Source organism: Leucoraja erinacea, chromosome 6 (genome assembly GCF_028641065.1).
Source record: "Leucoraja erinacea ecotype New England chromosome 6, Leri_hhj_1, whole genome shotgun sequence".
In the NCBI taxonomy this organism is placed as follows: Eukaryota; Metazoa; Chordata; class Chondrichthyes; order Rajiformes; family Rajidae; genus Leucoraja; species Leucoraja erinaceus.
The window spans coordinates 72,813,347-72,838,260 of NC_073382.1; the positions used below are offsets into that span (position 1 = coordinate 72,813,347).

Sequence of the window (24,914 nt, forward strand, 5' to 3'; positions counted from 1 at the left end):
CGGGTGGAGCGGTGGAGGAGCGCTGCTGCTGCTGCTGCTGCTGCTGCGGCCCGACCGGAGAGTCGGAGGCTCCAACGACAGGTCGGTGGACGGCGGCACCGGGAACCCGCGGCTCCCTGGAGGGAGACCGCTTTTCAGGGCTCTCGCAACGGCGACTTCCCCCGCCCGAGTTGCGGGGTGAAAGAGCTCCTGGAGCGGGGCCTGACACCACTGCCACGCGCGGCTTGGAATGGCCGCGAGACTCTGCGAGCGCACGCCGGGGGCTCTAACACCAAGACCCGGTGTGCGACCTCGCACCACCCGGCGTGGCTTTAATGGCCGCGGGACAATCGCCATCGCCAGCCGGGGGCTTTGACTTTGACTCTGACATGGGGGGGGGGGGGAGAGTGCAGTGGAGAGATAAGTTTTTTTGGCCTTCCATCACAGCGATGTGATGGATGTTTATGTAAATCATGTTGTGTCTTGGGTCTATGTGTTTGTATGTATGGCTGCAGAAACGGCATTTCGTTTGGACCTCAAGGGGTCCAAATGACAATAAATGTATCTTATCTTATCTTATCTTATCTTATTATCTTACATCTGTCTTTGTAGCTGGGATCACAAATTGGATTGAATGCCCTTGTCTGCTCCTAATTGGTTTGGGTTTGGTGTAGGTCTTGTAATCTACGTCGAGCTGACCATTTAACATTTTGTAAAAACAGGTCAATCGGTGAGCTTCACGTCTGTCTTGGAGAGGGTTCCACCCCAGAGAATTCAGAAGCTTGGTGACACTGGCTTCTCTTTCGTAGGTGTTAGTAACAAATCGAGCTGCCTGTCTTTGGACACGTTCGATGGAAGAAATGTTTTTATTTGTGTATGGGTCCCATGCTGCAACTGCGCAGTCCAAATGAGGTGTAACGAGGGTGAAATACAGCTTCTCCTTGACAGAAGTTGAACAATGATGAAAGTTGCGCCTCAGGAAGTTTAGGACACCTGTTGCTTTCACTGTTGCATGATCAGTCTGACCATTCCAATGCAGATCATTCTGCAATTTGATGCCAAGATACTTGGTTTGTTTGGATTCTTCAAGGGTGACACCAAGTATGTTGTAAGATGTTTCACCTGTGTTAAACTGAGTTCTTTCAATCTAAAGTCAACTTGACTCAAATACTTGTTGCTGTTAAAATCAATTCTTTATTCAGCTGAGACTAGTCTCTTGAACCTTCCAACACAGAGCTGACGCTCTGGGGAGGGTCCAGAGAGGAGTAACTTTGATACAAACTCATGGCATTTATATAGGTATTACACATTTCAGATACAGAGGGTATGACAAGCTAGTAACCAATCATCTGTCCTTCTGGTGATTTACAACATCAGTCACATGATCCCCCTTCCCTGGCCTCATTACAGCCTTCGTTTGCCTGTGCTTTATAACTGTTTTAGAATTATTTTATTTCAACACAGCAAAACCCCAGTAGGCTCTTATGAAAGACCATTCCTCAAAATACAAGATACGTATATAACACAATGATCACACAAGTCATACACACTTTCTATACCAAGAGAAAATATATTTCTATAAATCTAAACAATTTCTATAAGTCTAATGTGTACCTTTCTACTAAGACAATATATTTCATAATTGGTGTTACTATAATTTTACACATTTTGAAATACCATTACCTATGTCTTTAAAACATTAATTATATAAGTTTGCTGAATTACAGTTTCTAAGTTCAAAACGCACATTTCCATCTCCCATCCAAAGATACATGGGTCGTAAATCTGTCAATTTACTTAATATGAGTTTGGTGCCTTTCCTGTTATCGGGAAGTAGGATTTCCAATCTCATGTACCAGGCAGAACACAAGAGACTACATCTCAGACCATTACGTCAGAATTCCATCTGCTTCAACCTTCTATAAACTACTCCCTCAATCTAATTATTTCTCAAAGCAACTATTCCTTCACTTACATCTTATTCCTTATCACACTCATTATTATTTTACACAGCCAAAGCTAACTGCAGTCTATCATCTCTCAGCCTTGAATTCTGTCTCAAACCTAGCAAAACAAGCCATAACTCTTCACCTTTATGGCACATTCAGAGCTCAAAAATGTGCCATAGAGGCAGAGCAGATGGCCTAAGAAGAGGCCCCTTATTCAGCTTCCCATTCTTCAACACAAAGCCATATCAAATACAATTTCCTCCAGTGCTATAATTGCCCCAAACAATAACCTAAGCTAAGCAGGTTCTGGTTCTGGCCTCCATGTTTTGATTCATCTTTGCCTGTGTGTATGTGTCTGTTTGCACTTTATTTCGGTTCAGGAAAACTTTAAGCTTTTCTTTTGCAAATTACCTAGCTTATATAAAAGTCACTATCCAAGCGGTTCTATTTGTATAATATTTCCTCACCTGGATTCCTCTTTCTGGTGACACGCATGGTTTCACATTTGGAAGGGTTGAACTGCATGCCCCATTGTTGTGACCACTCAACCATAGTATCGAAATCCTTTTGGAGAGCATCTTCATCATCCGCTGACTTAATTGGACGGTACAGCAAACAATCATCAGCGATTAGTCTGGTCGTACTTGCGACTTTTTCATGGATGTCATTTATGTAAAGCAAAAATATATGTGGGCCAAGTACTGTGCCCTGTGGTGTACCACTGAACACTGGATGCCAATTGGAGCTCTTTCCGTTCACACACACACACGCTGAAGACGTTTTGTCAGGAAACTGGAAATCCATCGTTTCGTGTTGGAACGAATACCATAGAAGTCAAGCTTCCGAAGCAGTCTCTGGTGTGGGATGACATCAAATGCTTTAGAAAAGTCCAGCACAACTAAATCCATGATGCTGTTACTATCAAGGTGCTTGGCCAGGTCATTTGTCATCAGGATAAGCTGAGACTTGCATGATCTATGCCTCCTAAATGCATGTTGGTTGTCAACAAGAATATTATGTTTGGTCACGTGTCGCATCAGGTTACTATCAATGATATGCTCCAGCAATTTGCAGCAAGTACTTGTTAGTGAAACAGGATGATAATTCGCTGGGTTGGTGGTTGAACCCTTCTTAAAGAGAGGAGTGATGTTGGCCTTCCTCCAATCCAGCGGAACATCGCCCGAGTCAAGCGATTGTTGAAAAATGAACTGCAAAACTGACATATGAGTTTTTGTTGGCCAAGTGGTCCAGAGCGGAGTGGAGAGCCAATGAGATCGCATCTACCGTTGATCTGTTATTGCAGTAAGCGAACTGCAGTGGGTCGAGTTTCTTGTCGAGGTAGGAGTTGATATGCGCCATAATCAACCTCTCAAAGCACTTCATTACCACAGATGTTAGTGCCACTGGTCGATAGTCATTGAGGCACGTCACCTTGCTCTTCTTGGGCACCTGTATAATTGATGCCCTTTTAAAGCTGGTGGGGACCTCAGACCTCAGAAGTGAGAGGTTGAAAATGTCCGTAAAAAACTCCAGCCAGTTGATCCGCACAGGTTTTTAGAACACGACCGGGTATACCATCAGGTCCAGGTGCTTTACGAGGGTTCACCCCACAGAAGGATTTTCTGACGTCGGCCTCTGTGACTGTGACTAAAATACCGTCATGGCGAATGGGGGCTCGGGAAAGCACATCAGTATTCTCCCTATCAAAGCATCCGTAAAACGCATTGAGCTCGTCAGGGAGTGATGTTTCACTGACATTTGAGCTGCCTCCTGATTTTGCCTTATAGGAGGTGATGGCATTCAAACCCTGCCACAGTTGCCGAACATCCGTCTCATCCTCCAGCTTTGAGCAGAAGTCCCTTTTGGCTTTTTTGATGGCCTTACCAAGGTCGTATCTGGACTTCTTGTACACCTCTGTGTCTCCAGACCTGAATGCCCGGGATCTGGACTTCAGAAGAGTGCGGACTTCATGGTTCATCCAAGGCTTCTGATTGGGAAATACTCAGAAGGTTTTTGTTGGGATGCAGTCCTCCACACATTTCTTCATGAAGTCTGTAACGACTGTGGCGTATTTGTTCAGGTCCGTTGTCGAGTCCCTGAACATTGCCCAGGCTACAGACTCCAAACAGTCCTGGAGTTGTTCCTCTGTTCCGCCCGACCAGCTCTATACAGTCATCACCTCTGCTGCCTGTAGGCAGGAAGAAGTAGCACCGCAGTATGGTTGGATTTACCAAAGTGAGGGCGAGGGATAGAGCGATAGGCGTTTTTGATGGTCGTGTAGCAGTGGTCGAGGGTCTTTGATCCTCGACCTGCAGGAGACATGTTGGTAGGAGTTAGGGAGCGATTTCTTAAGGTTGGCTTTGTTGAAGTTGCCGGCTACGGTGGTAAATGTCTGATGCTTGTTGACCACGGCGTGCAGCTCCCCCAGTGCCAGATGGACATCAGTCTGGGGAGGGATGTAGACCACGGTCAGGATGATGGAGGTGAATTCCCTCGGTAGGTAGAAGGGCGGCTCTTCACCGCCAGGTGTTCCAGGTGTGGAGAGCAGTAGTTGGACAGGACTGCCACGTTTGAGCACCATGCAGAGTTGACCATGAGGCAGACGCCTCCTCCTCTCCCTTTCCCAGATGCCAGTGTACGGTCCATGCGATGGATGAAGAAACCTTCAGGCTGGACCGCTGAGTCTGGGGAGCTGGGGTGAGCAGTGAAACAGAACACAGAGCATTCCCTCAGCTCCCTTTGGTAAAGTAGCCTTGCCCTTAAGTCCTCCCCTTAATTGCAAGGGACTGTACATTGGCCAATAGGATGGTAGGGAGAGGGGGTCGAAGTCCCCTGTGCTTCAGTCTGACCCGATGTCCTGACCGTTGGCCACGTTTCCGGACACAATGGAGGCCTCTCCATTGTTTCCAGGTACTGTACTTACTGTACCTGCTGTTTCTGTGAAACTGCGCTGGAACGGGGATTCCCTCACGGCAGTCTAAGAACGTAATTGCTACTTTAACAGAGTGTGGTAATTGAAATTGACAATCATTTTCTGCAATTGACACTTTTACACAATTATTACAAAAATTACTATTGAAAATATGTTTTATTTTAGAAAATTTTGCAGGATAAATAACTTTGTTGTTGCCAGTCTGAAAATCTCTAGCCCCCTAACCCCCTTTCCCCATTGACAAAGTTGTCTTTATAATTCGATTTTGATTTTCTACATTAGATTTTATTGTTATTGCATCCATCGTGTTATCGCAGAACTACCTGTACCCGGATGAATGGATAACGGTTGACCGTGGTATCTAGATTTTTTGATGCATCATTAATGGACTTGATGAAATAATTTCAAAGAAAGGAGAACTCTTGTATTCTTGTTAATTATTTTCAGAATATTGGGTTGAAAACCACTCCCACTCGACAGCAATGGGGATAAAAAAACGCAGTTACTGGTTACTGCATTATCTGCAAATAGGATAAGAATGAAAATTGTATTCGGAATTTTATCAACCCATTGCTCACTTTCAATAGACCAGTTGGTCCAGTTTGATAGGATAATGTGAAAAAAAGATGAGGAAAAGAGAGATTGAAAGCCAACATTTTACCACGAACATCTATTTTTGCAATCAGTGAACACTTAACCTCTGCAGGGAGAAAGAGAAAGAACAATTTGTTTTGGAGCAAATTTTAGGAAAGAAAGGAAATAGTCAATCAGACAGGCACCAATGTGCAGAACCAGGTTTTTCTCAAACTCTTTAACCCTGTTCAATTTGTGATTTACAGCAAGTAAGCCAACCAGGAGCATTAACTTTAAAGCTTTATTGAAGTGTTATACCAACTTCAGATACTATCAATGCACTTACCGCCATTATAAATCACTTTAACGGTTTTAAGATCACAAATCATTGTTCTACCATCTAATCACTTAAGCTATTATCAATTTGCAGATCACCAACTCAGCTGCTAGATGTGTAAGAAGGAACTGCAGATGCTGGTTTAAACCGAAAATAGACACACAAAACTGGAGTAACTCAGCAGGACAGGCATCATCTCTGGAGAGGTGACGTCTGGGGTCGAGACTCTTCTTCAGACTGTGACAGCTGCTAGATGCTGTGTATAAACATTCTTCAGAAGTCCGTCTGGGCTGAACATAATTACTTGAGTTGACTGAGTTGATCAATAACTGACTTCAGACCTGATTGTTGATATCTCCCATTCTTTATCCGTATTGTCCAATGCCATAGATGCAGGATAAGTAACATGACTGGCCACAAAAGCCTTGCACGTCTTTGTGTCTTGACACGAGATGTACCAGCTATACTTTGTGCTTTCATCATTTCCCCATCACATTGGCTTGGGTTGTTAGCTTCGAGAAAACGTTTGTCTTTTATTAATTTATAAGGTCCCACTCATCCCGTCACAAGACCGAAGCAATTTCCAAATACAACACACAACAATGAGCTTCTTTACTTTTTTCTCTTGATTGTTTTATTTAAACTCTTGTATCCAGGTTGACAATTATCAAGTCAAATGACCTCCTGTGTTATTAAAATACAATATCCATGTCATCAAATTACAGGAGTCAGCAGAGGAAACACAGGCATGTATGTAATTGTAGTGTTTTCTTGTCAGCCAGATAAATTGTTGTGAAGAAATTGAATGATCAGGTAATGGATGAGGTGCCAATCAATGACGTCCTTTTTCCAGCATGGTGTTTAGCCTCTTGAGAATTGTTGGAACAAGATTCATCCAGAGAAATGAAGAGTATTCCATTAAACCCCAGCATTGTGTCTTATAGGTAGTTGAAAAGCTCCAGTGCATGGGAATGTAGCCACCCATTGCAGTTTGCCCAGCATCTGATCTGCTCATGTTGCCATAGTATTTATGTGGCAGGTCCACGTGAGTTTCTGGTCAATGGGGACCTTGAAAATGTAGATGGTGTGGGACTTGACAATGATGATACCAGTAAATGTCAAGGACAGAGGAATTAGATTATCTCCTGTTAGAGATACACATTGGCTGGAACTTGCATGGTATAGGTGTTATCTCCCACTTCCAGCCCATGCCTGAATGCTGTTTAAATTTTGCAACATGCTGCCTTGGACACTTTACTTGCTCTGCAATTGTGCAGTAATCAACAGACCTCCACTTTTAACCTAATGTGGGAAAGAAGGTCATCAATGAAGCAAATGAAAAGAGTTGGTTCATGGATTCTGTCCTGAGGCTGGGTTGATTGACTTTCCACAACTGCCACCATCTTTCTCGTGTATAATAGAACTCCTATGATTCAGGTGTTTGGCCTCCTTTTTGTTTTTCCTCAACTTTTCAATTTTGACATTGTAAACTACAAGTTTGTGCTCTTCAAACCACACATGACATGCCTTTCTGCCCACTATTTTCCCATTAACAATGTCCTGTAGATTCCATTTCTTAAGAAAAGGATATATGTTTTAAATAGCCTACAATACAATACAATACGGTTTATCTGTCACATTGCACAAAAGGTGCAAGTGCAATGGATATGTCAGCAGCGATACAATGATAAAGAGCACACACAAAAACACAATAAAAATTTAACATAAACATCCACCACAGCATTCATCACTGTGGTGGAAGGCACACAATTTGGCCAGTCCTCCTCCATTTTCCCCCGTGGTCGGGACCTCAACCCTCCGCAGCCGCCGCTGCGGGCGTCCAGATGGTAAGGACAAGGTACGAGTCCAGGTAAGTCCAGAGTCGGCTCTTCCCCACCAGAGACCGCGGCTTTAAGTTGGTGTAGGCCGCAGGCTGGCGGCCGAAGATTTAAAGTTCCCTCCATGTCGCAGCCAGAAGCACCGCAGACTGCAGGGCCGGCGGTCGAAGCTCCCCTCCAGGGGTGATGTTAAGTCCATACCGCGCCCGCGTTAGAAGTTGGCCGCGGGCCGGCAGTGATGGCTTCTTCTTACCCCGGGTCCCCCACGAGGGATCCCGGGCTGTAGACGCCGCGCCAGCTGGAGCTGTGCAGACCACGGCTTCAGGCTGCCGGCTGCTGCGGGCCAACGAAACGGAGCGCTCCCCTCCAGCGAGCCCCAAGGAGGGCTCGCCAGCTCTGCGTTGACAGTCCACGCTGCACCCGCCGCCGGAGACCCGAGCCCCGGACGCGTCTCCGGGAAAGGCCGCGCCGATCCACGCTGTTAGGCCACTGGGGAGGCGACCTGGAAAAAGTCGCCTCTTCTTGGAGGAGGTGACCGAAACGGTTTCCCCCTCACCCCGCCCACACCACCCCCACACAAAACACACAAAGAAACATTAAAAACATACTTTAAAACATACTAAAAAAAATTTAAAAGTTGAAAATAACTAACGCGCTGCTGACAGGGCTGCCAACATTGAAGCGGCCCCACCGGCCTAAGTATCCAAATAACAAACTAATCCCATTCACACAAGAATTCACAATATAACATGATTTTTAAATCTCACTGTCATGAGTTTATATCCCTGATGGAAGGAATTTAATGTTTAATTCCCAAAAATTAATCTAGAAACATCCACCCAAAATATAATCAAATTATTGTTTTTTGCATAATACATGTGACTCAAACTGTTGTGAATATTTATTTAAAAAATAATGATCATGGAGAGAGAGAATAACACAAAATATAGATAATTTAGACGGCTTATCTCCAAAATTTTAAAAAGTCATCTTGCTCTGGAACGCGATCGAATAGAACGTTGCATTTGCAGTGAATTTGAACCCCATATCGGCAGGAAAAACACTGCTGGTTCGTATGGGGCCCAAATCACCTTTTTCGCTTATAGAGGATTGATTAAAGTCATCCCAAGAAGCAAGTTTATATGCACAATATACGACTTGCACCATGTTTTGTCCCATACTTGCGATCCGTCACGTTGTAGGCGTTGACGGCGTTAGAAGTCGCTTTTTATTTTAATATAATTATTAAATTGCCTCGCGATTTAAAAAAAAAAATCGGGAATGGAAGTCGGAATGATTTTTCTTCAGCAGCTAGCAGCCCGAGGAAATGCGCCTTGGACAGGCGGGAGAAAACTGGATTTTAATCCGGCCCACCCCCCTCAAAGGCGCCAAAGTCGCGCACACGGCCAGTGTCAGAACCGCAGCGTCGCTGAAGGTAAGTATTGTAACATTGCTACATGATGTGTTGTTCAAAATAGACAAGCACAGATTCATCAAGTAAGAGGACAGTTGATGAACTGTCTCCCTCGGATGGTCATGTCGCACATCGACCCGGCATAGACCTAATTGCACTTTATACTGTTTTACTGTCTTACTGTTTTTATTTTTTATTTTTTATAAATCATGTTTCTCTGGGTATCTAAATTTTTAGTTGATTAAGTTATGACATCGGATGGAAGCTGCATACCAAATCTCGTTGCACCTATGTGCAATGACAATAAAATATATTATTATTATTATTATTATTATTAGATGGAAATTGGGAAGTCATTTCCTTTTCCATGTTTTATCCAATGGACAAAGAATAATGTTGAAGACTGTGAGCGCTACTCCCTCTCTGCTCTATCAATTCAGATATTGTATTGGGTTTATTGTCTAAATCAGTGGTGGGGAACCTTTTCATGTTGGAATGCCGCATTGTTAACTGTAATCTAATAAGGCCGCATCCAAGAAAATTCAATTAGATATACTTCAAAATGTGCATTTTTTTTGTAAAAATCTAACTACTATGTACCAACTTCAAGAAAATGAAAAAATGTTTGTTAATTCTAAAGTTAACTAACCTTTTAATGACTTTGTTGTGACTGCCTTTTGTGGGAAAGCATTTAAATATTTGGTTGCAACCAGGCATGTGCCGTCAGGGTAGGCAAGGTAGGCAGTGCCTACTCTGATTAAAATTATAAAAATTGTCATATAAATATAAAACATATATAAAATGGTCATAAATAGTAAAGGCATGGGTGAATTATGCTTCCCTAAGAGATCGATCTCTTAGGGAGGCAAAATTCTCCCGTGCCTTTCATCCGCAGTACATTTAAAACGCGGAAGTATGTGCTACTCACGTGCCGTCGACGATGCTTCAAGCCATCAGTGGGAACAGTCCGTAAAGGCAGTTGAAATTCTGCCTTTACACCGTGGACAGCGTGCATGAGCTGCGCTGTGCAAGTTTCTTGGTGGGTTTTTCAAAGATGGATAGTGATTACCTGATGGAGAGTGATTACCTGACTATTGTAAATTACTATTTAGTGTATATCAATCGCAAAAAGAATTGAAAGGGTAATAGAGAGCATTTGTGAGAAAGAGCAAGTTGCAGCAGTATAAGAATGTATTAATGAGAAGGCGAATAGGATGTGTGGAATTATTTGCCTGGGAACTAGCATGAAACTCATGGATTGATTGGCCTCCTGTGTTGTTATAAGTTTAAGACAAAATAAAATTGCACTCACTATCTGTGGAAACAGAAATAGTTGAAATTTTATAAATCCCATAGAGAGGCCAGAACCTGCCAAGCATGGCCAATGGCAAATGATCATTTGTTGAAGTGTGTAACATCAGAGATTTGCCATAGAAAATCTCACAGCAAATTACTGCTTCAGAACACCAGCAAGTACTCTTGATCTAACAAATGGAACAATATACTTGAACAACATGCATTTCACTGGGAAAAATAAATTTCAACAAAGTAAATTTTGTCCTTGAATAGAGACCCAACCAGTTCCTCTCTATGACCCCTCTCCTGTGCTGAACCAGTGCTCACCCTCATCAACTTCACTTTTTACTTTCTTCAATTTAAGGTACAGCCATGGACACTCGCATTGGCCCCAGGCTGGGGCGGAAAACCCTGGGGGGGCCAGAGGGGACACGTCCCCTCCATGTTTTGAGAGGTGGGGGACATCCCCCCCCAAGTTTTTGTAATCCGGATTTTAAAATCCGGTGATCGAGGGCACCAATTGGAGGAGAGAGACGTCGGTCGGCAGGCAATGGGGGCGGGACATGATTCAGCGCAGTGATTGGAGGAGGGAGACGTGACACAGACCTGCGCTTCATCCGCAGCCAGGATGATTCCGGCCGGGTCTCCGGCGCTGTCCTGTCCCCAACCGAGTACACCCACCCCCCCCCCCCCCCCACGGGTAGCCAGAGAGGTTGGCAGCAAAGATCCTCCACTATAGGATCTTGGATCTTTGGTTGCAGTCATTCGGGCCAGCGCAGAGAAGCGGCGCTAAACCCAGCTAACTCTGCCTGTCCCTCCCGCCAGGTGAGCTTACAGTACAGCCCGGCCTGGACTTGCGGGAAATATAGCCAGCGCGGAGAAGCAGCGCTGGTGTCCCGTCAGTCCAGACAGGGCTGTAGTTAACCCGGTGAGACAGGCAGAGTTTCGCTGCATTTAGCGCTGGATTGAGCCTCTGAAGCCTCACGCGCTCGTGTGTGAGTGTGCGCATGCGCTCGTGGCCGCCAAAAAATGGTGTCCTCCGTCCCCTCCATGTTTTGATAGCGAGTTCCGCTCTTGGGCCCCCAGCTATGCCTGCCTTTATGTTTATTATGTCGAACAGTCCTTGTTACAAACATGCACTGGCAACATGCCCATCTCTTTCTCCACTACATCGACGATTGCATCGGGGCTGCCTCCTGCACCCATGCAGAACTCGATGATTTCTTTAACTTTACCACTAACTTCCACCCTGCCCACAAATTCATTTGGACTATCGCTGACACCTCCCACCCCTTTTTTGATCTCTCTCTGTTTCCATCTCAGGGCACAGACTATTCACTGATGTCTACTATAAACCCATAGGCTGCCATAGTTATCTGGAGTGCTCCCGCTCTCACCTTGCCACTTGCAAAGATACCACCCACTACTATCAAATTCTCTGTCTCTGCAACATCTGCTTTCAAGATGAAGTTTTCCATTCTAGGAAATAAAAGATGTCCTTCTTCTTGAGTAAACGTGATTTCCCCCAGCTGTTGTAGATGGATTCCTCACTCGCATCTCCTCTGTGTCCTGTAGTTCTGCTTTTGCTCCCTCTCCTCCCAGACGGAACAAGGATATAGTACTTCTGGTCTTTCTTATAATACCACCTGCCTCCTCACCCAACATATCATTCTACGACACTTCTGCCATCTTCAATGTAATCCCAACAGCCACTTCTTCCCATTCCAATACTGTCTGGTTTCTACAGAGATTACTTGTCCTGCACTCCTTGGTTCACTCATCCCTTCCCATTCAAACCAGTTCCTCCCCAGGTACTTTCCTCTGCAAACACAGATGTAATACATGTCCCTATAATTCTTCCCTCACATGAATCTGGAAAGCCCAGCAGCCCTTCACGTGCAGCTTATCTAATGCATTCAGTGCTCCCGATGTGGCCTTCATAATATCGGCTAGACCACACGTAGACGAGGTGAATGTTTTGCTGAACACTTGTGCTCTATGTCCACTGACGTCTGCTGGATCTCCCAGTTGCTAACCATTTTAGCTCTCCTTCCCATTCCCATACTGACCTTTCTTTCCTAGGCCTCCTCCATTGCCAGAGTGAGGCCTACACAAACTGGAGGAACAGCACCTCATATTGTCTTCGGTAGCTTACAATCTAACCTTATGAACAGTATGAATTTCATTTTTCTCTCCTCTACTACAATCTGTCTGCAGAAGGGCCCTGATCCAAAACATCGCTTATCTATGTTTTCCAGAGATACTGCATATTTACTGAGTAACTCCAGCAATTGGTGTATTTTTTATTCAATGAGCCCTTATCTAAAAGAGTGGCACGTTTGCACAGCGGTAGAGTTGTTACCTTACAGCGCCAGACACACCTTCAGTCCTGACTACAGTGGTCTCTGTCAGGAGTTTGTATGTTCTCCGCATGATCTGCATCGGTGTTCTCCGAGATCTCTGGTATCCTCTCAACCTGCAACGACGTACAGGTTTGTATGCTAATTGGCGTGGTAAAATTGTAAATTGTCCCTCGTGTGTGGGGGAGATCGCTTGTTGGCACGGCCTCGGTGGTCCGAAGGGCCTGTTTCCGCTCTCTTTCTCAGCATCTGCAGTTTCAGGTGTCTACAAACTAAAATTCACCCGTTTTCGCATTCTGTCTGCAGAAATGTTCTGTGATGGACACAACATCTGGAGTAACTCTGAAGAAGTTCTCCTCTCTCTCCGGAGACAGTTTGACAACCTCATCTCTAACTGCACACCCTCTGTGATCCCCCCTGCCCTCCAACTGTATGACCACATCCTTACCCAGACTTGATACCACAGCCACATTTGCTTCCTCGGGGCCTGCCTGCGCCTCCATCTCATACCTTTCTTCTTGAACACATCTAGAGTAACTCAGCAGGTCAGGCAGCATCTCTGGAGAAAAGGAATAAATGACATTTCGGACTTCAGACTCTTTGTTCGCTCTGACATACTTCGGCACTTCAATGTTCTTGTACTTAATTCATAGTCATGCTGAAGTTAGTGGAAATATACCAAATAGCATGCACTTGCAACACTGGCACCAGAACCAGCAGCTAGATCACTGTAGATACAAAATGCTGGAGTAACTCAGCTAGTCAGGCAGCATCACTGGAGAGGGGATGGGTGAAGTTTTTGGTTGAGACCCTGCTTCAGACTGATAGTCAGGGGAGAGAGGGTGACTGGAGATATGGAAGGGTAGGCTGTGAAAATGACAGATGAAAGCAGACGCTGCTCAAGGAAATGTGGAGAGTTGTTCATTGTTAGCTTCGGGGACGGTGACAACGAGGCAAACAATCAGTACAATTAATCAGGAGGACAGTGAAACGTGTGTAGGAACTACAGATGCTAGTTTAAATCGAAAATCGACACAAAAAGCTGGAGTACCTCAGCAGGTCAGGCAGCATCTCTGGAGAAAAGGAATAGGTGACATTTCGGGTCGAGACCCTTCTTCAGACTGAGAATCAAGGGAAAGGGAAACAAGCGATGTAGAACAAATGATTGAAAGATATGCAAAAAAGTAACAATGATAGAGGAAACAGGTCATTATTAGCTGTTTGTTAGGTGAGAAAGTTATTGATAATGAGACTCAACAAGATGACTTTGAAGCTGTGTACGACGGTGGGGGAGGGACAGAAAGAGCGAATGCAAGGGTTATTTGAAGTTAGATAATTCAATATAGTTGGATAACTAGGGTGAGGGGGGGGCGGAGTGGGAAAGGAAGCAAGGGTTACTTGAAGTTAGAGAAATCAATGTTCATACCGCTGGGGCGTAAGCTGCTCAAACAAACTATGAGGTGCTCTTAACATAGAAACATAGAAATTAGGTGCAGGAGTAGGCCATTCGGCCCTTCGAGCCTGCACCGCCATTCAATATGATCATGGCTGATCATCCAACTCAGTATCCCGTACCTGCCTTCTCTCCATACCCACTAATCCCCTTAGCCACAAGGGCCACATCTAAATCCCTCTTAAATATAGCCAATGAACTGGCCTCAACTACCCTCTGTGGCAGAGAATTCCAGAGATTCACCACTCTCTGTGTGAAAAAAGTTCTTCTCATCTCGGTTTTAAAGGATTTCCCCCTTATCCTTAAGCTGTGACCCCTTGTCCTGGACTTCCCTAACATCGGGAACAATCTTCCTGCATCTAGCCTGTCCAACCCCTTAAGAATTTTGTAAGTTTCTATAAGATCCCCTCTCAATCTCCTAAATTCTAGAGAGTATAAACCAAGTCTATCCAGTCTTTCTTCATCAGACAGTCCTGACATCCCAGGAATCAGTCTGGTGAACCGTCTCTGCACTCCCTCTATGGCAATAATGTCCTTCCTCAGATTTGGAGACCAAAACTGTACGCAATACTCCAGGTGTGGTCTCACCAAGACCCTGTACAACTGCAGTAGAACTTCCCTGCTCCTATACTCAAATCCTTTTGCAATGAAAGCTAACATACCATTCGCTTTCTTTACTGCCTGCTGCACCTGCATGCCTACCTTCAATGACTGGTGTACCATGACACCCAGGTCTCGCTGCATCTCCCCCTTTCCCAATCGGCCACCATTTAGATAATAGTCTGCTTTCCCGTTTTTGCCACCAAAATGGATAACCTCACATTTATCCACATTATACTGCATCTGCCAAACATTTGCCCACTCACCCAGCCTATCCAAGTCACCTTGCAGTCTCCTAGCATCCTCCTCACACCTAACACTGCCCCCCAGCTTAGTGTCATCCACAAACTTGGAGATATTGCCTTCAATTCCCTCATCCAGATCATTAATATATATTCTAAATAGCTGGGGTCCCAGCATTGAGCCTTGCGGTACCCCACTAGTCACTGCCTGCCATTGTGATAAGGACCCGTTTACTCCTACTCTTTGCTTCCTGTTTGCCAGCCAGTTCTCTATCCACATCAATACTGAACCCCCAATGCCGTGTGCTTTAAGTTTGTATACTAATCTCTTATGTGGAACCTTGTCGAAAGCCTTCTGGAAGTCCAGATACACCACATCCACTGGTTCTCCCCTATCCACGCTACTAGTTACATCCTCGAAAAATTCTATAAGATTCGTCAGACATGATTTACCTTTCGTAAATCCATGCTGACTTTGTCCAAAAATTTCACCACTTTCCAAATGTGCTGCTATCCCATCTTTAATAACTGACTCTAGCAGTTTCCCCACTACCGATGTTAGACTAACTGGTCTGTAATTCCCCATTTTCTCTCTCCCTCCCTTCTTAAAAAGTGGGGTTACGTTTGCTACCCGCCAATCTTCAGGAACTACTCCAGAATCTAAAGAGTTTTGAAAGATTATTACTAATGCATCCACTATTTCTGGAGCTACTTCCTTAAGTACTCTGGGATGCAGCCTATCTGGCCCTGGGGATTTATCGGCCTTTAATCCATTCAATTTACCCAACATCACTTCCCGGCTAACCTGGATTTCACTCAATTCCTCCAACTCCTTTGACCCGCGGTCCCCTGCTATTTCCGGCAAATTATTTATGTCTTCCTTAGTGAAGACGGAACCAAAGTAGTTATTCAATTGGTCCGCCATATCCTTGTTCCCCATGATCAACTCACCTGTTTCTGACTGCAAGGGACCTACATTTGTTTTAACTAATCTCTTTCTTTTCACATATCTATAAAAACTTTTGCAGTCAGTTTTTATGTTCCATGCCAGTTTTCTTTCATAATCTATTTTTCCTTTCCTAATTAAGCCCTTTGTCCTCCTCTGCTGGTCTTTGACTTTCTCCCAGTCCTCCGGTATGCTGCTTTTTCTGGCTAATTTGTACGCATCATCCTTCGCTTTGATACTATCCCTGATTTCCCTTGTTATCCATGGATGTACTACCTTCCCTGATTTATTCTTTTGCCAAACTGGGATGAACAATTTTTGTAGTTCATCCATGCAGTCTTTAAATGTCTTCCATTGCATATCCACCGTCAACCCTTTTAGAATTAATTGCCAGTCAATTTTGGCCAATTCACGTCTCATACCCTCAAAGTTACCTTTCTTTAAGTTCCTCCAATTTGCGCTGGGCCTGATTCTGACAATGGTGGAGGCCCGGGATAGATCGCTCGATTGTTTAAGAAGGAACTGCAGATGCTGGAAAATCGAAGGTAGACTAAAATGTTGGGGAAACTCAGCGGGTGCAGCAGCATCCATGGAGCACTGAATGTTGAGCGGCCGAGCGGCTGCGTCAGGGGGATGGGCGGTTGCGTCCAAAGATCTTATAGCTTTGCTATAGGATCTTTGGTTGCGTCTGTGAGGGAGGGGTGACGTCAGGGGGTGGGGCTGCTGCGTCAAGAGGTGGCGGCGGCATCAGGGTGGCTGCGTCAGGGGGAGGGGCGTTTGCGTCAGGGGGCGTTGAGTCGGCGGCAGAGGGGAGGGAGCAGACACGGCTGACGTCAGCCCAAGACGTCAGCGTCTCGCGTGTCCTCCCGTTGGTTCGTTGGCGATTGATGTAATTGGTGCGCGCGGTAGCGATGGCGGTTTATTCGTTCTCAGTTTAAAAAAGGCCGCGAACGCGGTTCAAGTGACGCCGTCCTGCTCGAGCCGCCGGGGGAACGGTCGGTAGATCGGTCGTTGTTGTTGCTGTTGACCGTTGACCGTTGGCAGCCGGCAGCCGGCAGCCGCTGTCCCTCTCTATCGCCAACATGGAGCGACACTACGGGCAGCGCGGCGGCGGCGGTAAAACCCAGCGGAAGAAACTGTTGGGCGCTCCGGGCAACTGCAACAGGGAGGCTGCCCTCGGACCGCACAGTGAAGAAGCAGAGGGAAAAAACAAATTCGTAAGTGCTTGGCTCTTCCAGAAAAGACCCGTGTTCATTTAAGTCTGTGTCTATGATCAGCTCCTGTATCAGTGCTAATACCGAAGATAGACACACGATGCTGGAGTAACTCAGCGGGACAGGCAGCATCTCTTGATAGAAGCTTTCCCCCCAGAGATGCAGCCTAAGTAATTACAGCATTTTGTATCTATGTTCCGTGTAAACCAGCATCTGCAGTTCCTTCCTACATATTCAATACTAATACTGTCAAGAAGATATATTCCTGATATGAGTTCCTAATATGAAACGCTTTGGACATTTGAAATTTGTGTTTTCCTTCCCTGCAAACCCGAACAAGGGTTACTCCTCTGATGTAGAGTGCCCCCTATAATGTTTGGGATAAAGACCCGTCATTTATTTATTTGCCTCTGTACTCCACAATTTAAGATTTGTAATAGAAAAAAAATCACATGTGGTTAAAGTGCACATTGTCAAATTTTATTAAATACCATTTTTTGGTCTCGCCATGTAGAAATTACAGCTGTGTTTATACACAGTCCCCATTTCAGGGCACCATCATGTTTGGTACACATGGCTTCACAGGCGTTTGTAATTGCTCAGGTGTGTTTAATTGCCTCCTTAATGCGGGTGCAAGGCAGCTCTCAGTACCTAGTCTTTCCTCCAGCCTTTCCAACAATTTTGGAAAGTTTTATTGCTGTTTGTCAACATGAGGACCAAAGTTGTGCCAAGAACCCATTATGAGACTGAGAAATAAGATTAAAACTGTTAGAGACATCAGCACTGCTGAGTTCACTAATCACGAAGGGATTGACAGGCCAAGGAAGACCAAGGACATTTTTTTTTTCCTCTATTACAACTCTCAAATTGTGGAGTACAGAGGCAAATAAATACATGATGGGTCTTTGTCTGAAATGGAGGGCACTGAACATGTAATAACATGGATACATTTTAGCAAGTTTTAAGATGATTACTTCAATAGTCTGTGTTTAATCTTCCACAAGTTCGATACACTCGTGATTTGTTGTCAATTAGAGGACGTCCATATCTCTTGCCATAAAGTAAAAATGTATATTTTGTTAACAAAACAAATTGTCAAATTATAAGTACGAATGCTGTAATCCATTTAATGCCATTAAATAATTAAACGTCTTAGTATGTTCTTTGATCCTTTATTAATCAATTTGAAAGATGCTTGTGTTTAAGTCAACAATTGTCCTTTCGTCAGCGTTTCGGAAAGAAGCAATAATTACTGTGGTTTATGGAATTTTGGGTGTGCTTGTTACTGAAGAACTCGGGAATGCATTTTTCATGCCAAGAATGTTTGATGTATAAGGGGTGTATTCATTTAAACTTTGCTTGACGTCGACTAGGATGGGCTTATAACCATATAACAATTACAGTACGGAAACAGGCCATCTTGGCCCTACAAGTCCGTGCCGAACAACTTTTTTCCCCTTAGTCCCACCTGCCTGCACTCATACCATAACCCTCCATTCCCTTCTCATCCATATGCCTATCCAATTTCATTTTAAATAATACCAATGAACCTACCCCCACCACTTCCACTGGAAGCTCATTCCACACCGCTACTACTCTCCGAGTAAAGAAGTTCCCCCTCATGTTACCCTTGTTTTTGATTTTTGACACAAAGCCAGCACCGCCATTCAATATGATCATGGCTGACCATTTAAAATCAGTACCCCGATCCTGCTTTTCCCCATATCCCTTGATTCCATTAGACCTAAGATCTAAATTTAGCACTCTCTTGATAACATCGAGTGAATTGACCTCCACTGCCTTTGTGGCTGAGAATTCCACAGATTCACAACTCTCGTGGTGAAATGGGTTTTCCTCAACGCAGTCCTAAATGATCTACTCCTTATTCTTAAACTGTGACACCTGGTTCTGGATCCCCCCCAACATCGGGAACCTGTTAACAAAATCCTCCATTGTGCACGTATGCCATTAAATGGGATAATTGGAAATAAAGAGCTGATGTGAAGGATAGCCGAATGTTGGGGATAGATTAGTCTTGAGCATAGACACTGCTATTTAGTTAACAGATTTTAATGACGGAGTTAAGTGTCAATGTTTGCCCTATTTTCCTTTTATTTTGGCATTGTCAAGTTTGAACTAATCTTATTCCTTCATAATTTAGTTACTTTGCTCAATTTCTTTTCTGTTTACGGGTTGAATGTTTACACTGTTATGCAATGTTATGACCTTGTAATTACATTGTGTAATATTGCAAATGTTAGTAAACATTTGGATTGATATCTAAATAGTAAGATGAAAAGGAACGTGTTTCTGTGGCCTGTAAATTAGTGAAAAAAGCCTTATTGCATTGAAGAGCTGTTGTTTCCAATAAGCGAGTTCGGTACTACAACTGCGTATGCCCAGGTCAAGAGTCATTCGGGATAAACATTCTCGCCAGCTGGGCAAATGTGTGTGTACGGACCTGTGTATTCATTTCAGTGTTATTTATAAATAAATGTATCCGTCAAATATGTCAGCAGTAGGCCACAGCGTACTGCAGGCTACACAAATCCACAATTGTATCTAATTCGACGACCTTGGAAAATATCATCCACGCATTCATCTCCTCCCGCCTTGACAACTGCAACTCCCTATGCACTGGCATCAGCCAATCATCCCTGTCCAATCTGCAATTGGTTCAAAACGCCGCAGCGAGACTTCTGACGGGTACCCGTAAAAGGGACCACATCATCCCGATTCTGGCCTCCACTGGCTCCCAGTATGGTACAGAATCAACTTCAAGCTCCTCTTAATTGCATACGAAGCCCTAACGGGCTGTCCCCCCCCCCCCATATCAAAAATCTTCTAACCTACCTCCAGATCCCTCAGGTCGGCCTACCTGGGGCTACTGACTATCCCGCAGTCTTGGTTTAAGCTTGGGGGTGACCGTGCTTTTGCGGTTGCAGCACCTAGACTGGAACAGCATCCCTCGCCTCATCAGAACTGCCCCCTCCATCGACTCCTTTAAGTCAAGGCTCAAAACCTATTTCTACTCCTTAGTCCCTCTGAGGGGGCGCTGTAAACAGTTTATGTATATATTGTTAGGTCTGTGTACAATTGTATGTAGCACATTAGTACCAGCACTGATGTACAGCACTTTGGTCAACATGAGTTATTTTTAAATGTGCTATACAAATAAAATTGATTGATTGATATTTAAATTATTGACTCAATACAGCACCAGCCTTGAAAACGCAAGAATGCCTGGAAGGAACCTGGCAGTTATCAAATCCCTGGCATTAGCCAGAGTCACAGCCATTCAAATTTGATATTGATTTACACTAATTACAAGTTGTGAGGTCAACTAATATGAGACAGTCCTTGCATTCCTATCTAAACAACCTTCCTGGATTGAAGGAAACAAGGCAAATGTGCTATGTGGGGGTAGGTTGGAAAGTTCAGATTGGATTCGAACAGGCTGGTTAAACTTTCGAGGTGGGTTGGCTTAAATAAAGATGCTGTCGCTTTAACCTCTGAGGTTGATTCCAGTCTGTCAGGGCACACAGTTGGGAGCCGGGTCCGGGTGACCGTGCGGTGATAATTATGAAAATGTGCAGCCATTTGAACCACAGCCAAACTAGAGGCTTTTCTCAGTTAAATGTCATATCGGATTGGCGGCTCCTTCACAGGGTCAACCCTGTACTCAGTTTTCCTTGGAGATCTTTGCCTTAACGATCTATTCACACCGCTTGTAGGTGAAGTATCAGCCCACATCACACTGATGCAGTCGCTTCCTGCCTCAGATTAAATATTTTTACACATAAATTACGAATAAACCACCCCAACCATGGACTGTTTACCCTCCTACCATCCGGGAGGCGCTACAGGTCTCTCCGTTGCCGAACCAGCAGGTCGAGGAACAGCTTCTTTCCGGCGGCTGTCACTCTACGGACACTTATTTTTTATTCAAATCGTTTGCTATGTCGCTCTTCAAGGGAGATGCTAAATGCATTTTGTTGTCTCTGTACTGTACACTGACAATGACAATTAAAATTGAATCTGAATCTGAATCTTGAATCTGAATCTAAAGATAAGAAAATGTTTCAAACACAAGAAATAAATTATTTTTCCAATAAGGATTAAATGAAAAGAATAAATTCTTTAACTTTTTGAATACCTCATAATTGCAGATTAATGAATTGAACTGGGACTGTGTAAGGAGTGTGTGAACAGTTAATAATTTATACACCGTTTATACAACGCTGCGTTTGCCTTCTTTAAAAATCCAGAATGACCTTTGACAAATCCCATGATTTCTTGAATTTATCGAGATACCTAACTCGCTTATTGATGACGAGTGTCTGTGTATAAGTTGGGATGTGGGAGATCTGTAATAAAAGTGCAGGTGGGAACTGTGGGTAGGAGGAATTTAAAAAAAAAAGAGCCTTTGAAGTTTGTGATCAGTCATTCATAGGCAAAGTTTTCACACAGAATGTTATATTACTAACTCAGAAAATTTGGATAAAATGGCTGATCACAAACTCGATCAGTCCAATTTATTACATGTATTAAGGTGTTTGCTTTCAAGCCTCCCACGTGGGAGAAAGAGTATTGGAGTGGACGAAGGTTGATTTTAGCATGTTAACCCTGAACTGAGCCGAGTGAAAATTTGACATTTCTGATGAATTACCTGTCAGAAAACATATACAGATTTCCAGCAGCGGTAATATTTTGCTTTTATAATCTGAAAAGGAAAAGGGCAAAAAAAATTAAGATGATTTAGAGAGAATTTAGCTTAGAGATACAGTGCGGAAACAGGCCCACCAAGTTTGTGCCAGCCAGCAATCCCTTTCCGCTAGGGATAATTTATAGTTTCACCAAAGCCAATTAACCTATAAACCTGTACGTCTTTGGAATTAATAAATGCATGTGAAACTTTGAAGCAGAGGGATGGGTTACATATTTTGTCCAGGTAAATATTTTTCCACAAATTCATGGTACCAAGAAAAAAGAGCATGTATCAGGGCACACATTTAACTTTATGTGATGGTTGCAGTCATGGTTCGGCTAAGGTTGAAGATAATTGGCCTGGGAAGTTTAATGGACCAGGCTAAAATCTACAGGAAAAATAAGTGGAACCTTGGTGATTAAGATTGAAATCAACTCGATGAGACAAAAAATATTGAGAAGACAGAAGGCAAGAGAGCTCAAATTAAAATAACAGCAAATAGTTTCAAGCTGTTGTGGGCGTGGGATTCCTAATTAGCAGCTAGTAATGACAAAATAGTCAAGAAATTACATAAACATGCAGCAATAAGGTGAATTTAATGGAAAATCTAAACCTCCATATCTACTGGGATAGCAGAATTCATTTTTTTTTACATTAATGCAATTGAACAAGAGTTAATGCAATGGGATAATAAATGACACAATGTACAAGTAGTTTCCTGGTTAAGTAAGGGTTACATTCTTGAAAACTGTCCGTAAGTTAATTTCTCCTGTTGCCAGAAAATTATCCATATTGCGTAACAGCATACACTTGCAAAATGTCCTTGTATTCATCCTGCCACTATCCATAATTAAACTAATGGAGTACATTATGGATCCAATCATAAATAAATACAATGGCCTGTGACACTGATGGGGGAGACCGAATGCAAACGAGGACAGGACCTCCTATTCTGCCTGCGTAGTTTACAAATCACCGAGAAAGTTTACAACTCAACACCATATCGCACTATTCTTCACATAATACTCTCCAGCTCACATCAACCTATTTCTTTTCCTGCTCCACCACACCTCCCACTGAATTATTTCTGACCTTCCCATCCTGTTATTTATATTTGCCACTATCTCTTCTTCAGTTCTTCACTTTCTGATTGGATTCCAGAATCTCTATTCTTTTTGTCTCCACTTCACCTCCCAACTTTTGTTATGTCTCCCCTCCCTTCCCCTATCTGACTTATCAGTCCTCCTTGTCTATATTCACTCGTTGCTTCCAGGCTTTAACCTAACCAATTTCCCCACCTCTACTGTTTTCAGTGTAGATGAAGGGTCTCGACCAAAAACATTGACTGTCTGTTTCGCTCCAGATGCTCCCTGATCTGAGTTTTTCCAGCTGCTTTGATTTTTCATTACAGATTCCAGCACCTGTAATCTCTTGTGCCCTCTGTATTTTATTTGTATTCATAATGCAGACAATTGGTCAGATTCAAGATTTGATTAAGGCTGGTCTTCATGCAATGACGTAGCGAGTTTGTGATGAACTGGGAAAATACGTTAATACATAAAATGATAATGGAGGTGTGAAAATTGAATTTATTATGATACATAATCAGATTAAGCACAAGACAATTGGCCAGGAATTTGCCAAAATTTAACAAAATAAGATCACAATCGAGAAAAATTATGGTGGCACGATGAATGAGCTCTGGGTAAGATGTAAGGGAAGTACAGTAGATGGGGTCACAGCAGACAGGAAAGTGTTAAACTGAGTTATTTTGTCAATCTTAAGTCCACTTGACTAAAACGCTTGTAGCTGTTGAAATCGATTATTTATTCAGCTGAGACTAGTCTCTGAACCTTCCAACACAGAGCTGATGCTCTGGGGCGGGTCCAGAGAAGAGTAGCTTTGATACAAACCCATTGCTTTCTATAGGTATTAGACATTTCAGATACAGAGGGTATGACAACCTAGAAACCAATCATCTGAGTCCTTCTGATGATTTACAACAGCAGTCACACGATCCCCCTTCTCTGGTCTCATTTTACAACCTTTGTTTGCCTGTGGTATAACTTTGTTTAGAATTATTTTATTTCAACAGCAAAACCCCAGTAGGCTCAATTATCAAAGACCACTCCTCAAAATATAAGATTCATATGTAATACAATGATCACACAAGTCATACACACTCTCCATACCAAGAAGAAAGATATTTCTATAAATCTAAACAAAGTCTAATGTTTATAGTCCTGCTAAGACACCATACATTTCATAAATTGTTTCACTACAATTTTACAGTTTAAAATATAATTACCTATGTATTAAAACATTAATTATATGAGTTTGCCGAATTCCAGCTTCTAAGTTCGAAACTCACACCTCCCAAGCATGCATGGGTTGGAAATCTGTGAACTTAATTAATATGTGTTTGCTGCCAGGATACAACTTAATTCTAGTTTCCAGCCCCTTTTCCTCCTATCTCTGGGAGCTGGATTTCCAATCTCTCTGCAAGGCCTTTTACAAATATTGCAGAACAAAGGTAGATTCACAACTCAGACCATTACATCAGAATTACATCTGCCTCTTCAACTTTCTATAAACAAATCCATCAATCTGATTATTTTCCTCTCCAAGCAACTACTCCCCTTCACACACATCCTATCCCTTATCTCACTCTCATTATAATTTAACATAGCCAAAGCAAACTACGGAGTCTATTATATATCAGCCTTGAATTCTGTCTCGAACTCAGCATAAACTTCACAGCTCAAGAATGTGCCATAGAGAAAGAGCAGATGACCTCTGGCCTAAGAAGAGGCCCTATTCAGCTATCCATTCTTCAACACAAAATCATATCAAATACAATTTCCTCCATTGTTATAATTGCCTCAAAGCAATAAACTAAGCTATTCAGGTTCAGATTAAGCTATTCAGTTTCTATGTTTTGATTCATCCGTTCCCTGTGTGTGTATGTTTCCTTGTACTTTATTTCTTTAGGAGACGTATGTTTGAAAACCTTAAGCTTTTCTTTTGCAAATTACCTAGCATATAAAAGTCACTATCCGAGCGGTTCTATTAT

The 24,914-nt window shown here is 43.3% G+C and overlaps 1 protein-coding gene across 2 annotated transcripts in view; it reads left to right on the forward strand.

Moving 5' to 3' along the window:
* The window catches only part of LOC129698312 (protein diaphanous homolog 3-like), a 463,901-nt gene that overhangs the window by 13,677 nt on the left and 425,310 nt on the right, over nucleotides 1-24,914 (forward strand). Inside the window, exon 1 of one of the 2 annotated variants that reach the window (XM_055637391.1) lies at nucleotides 16,754-17,136. The exons of the other annotated variant lie outside the window; for it this stretch is intronic. Coding sequence (XP_055493366.1) covers nucleotides 17,002-17,136 — 135 coding nt within the window. The 5' untranslated portion in view covers nucleotides 16,754-17,001. Of the gene's footprint in view, nucleotides 1-16,753; nucleotides 17,137-24,914 lie in introns of those variants that run through there. 2 annotated transcript variants of the gene reach the window in all.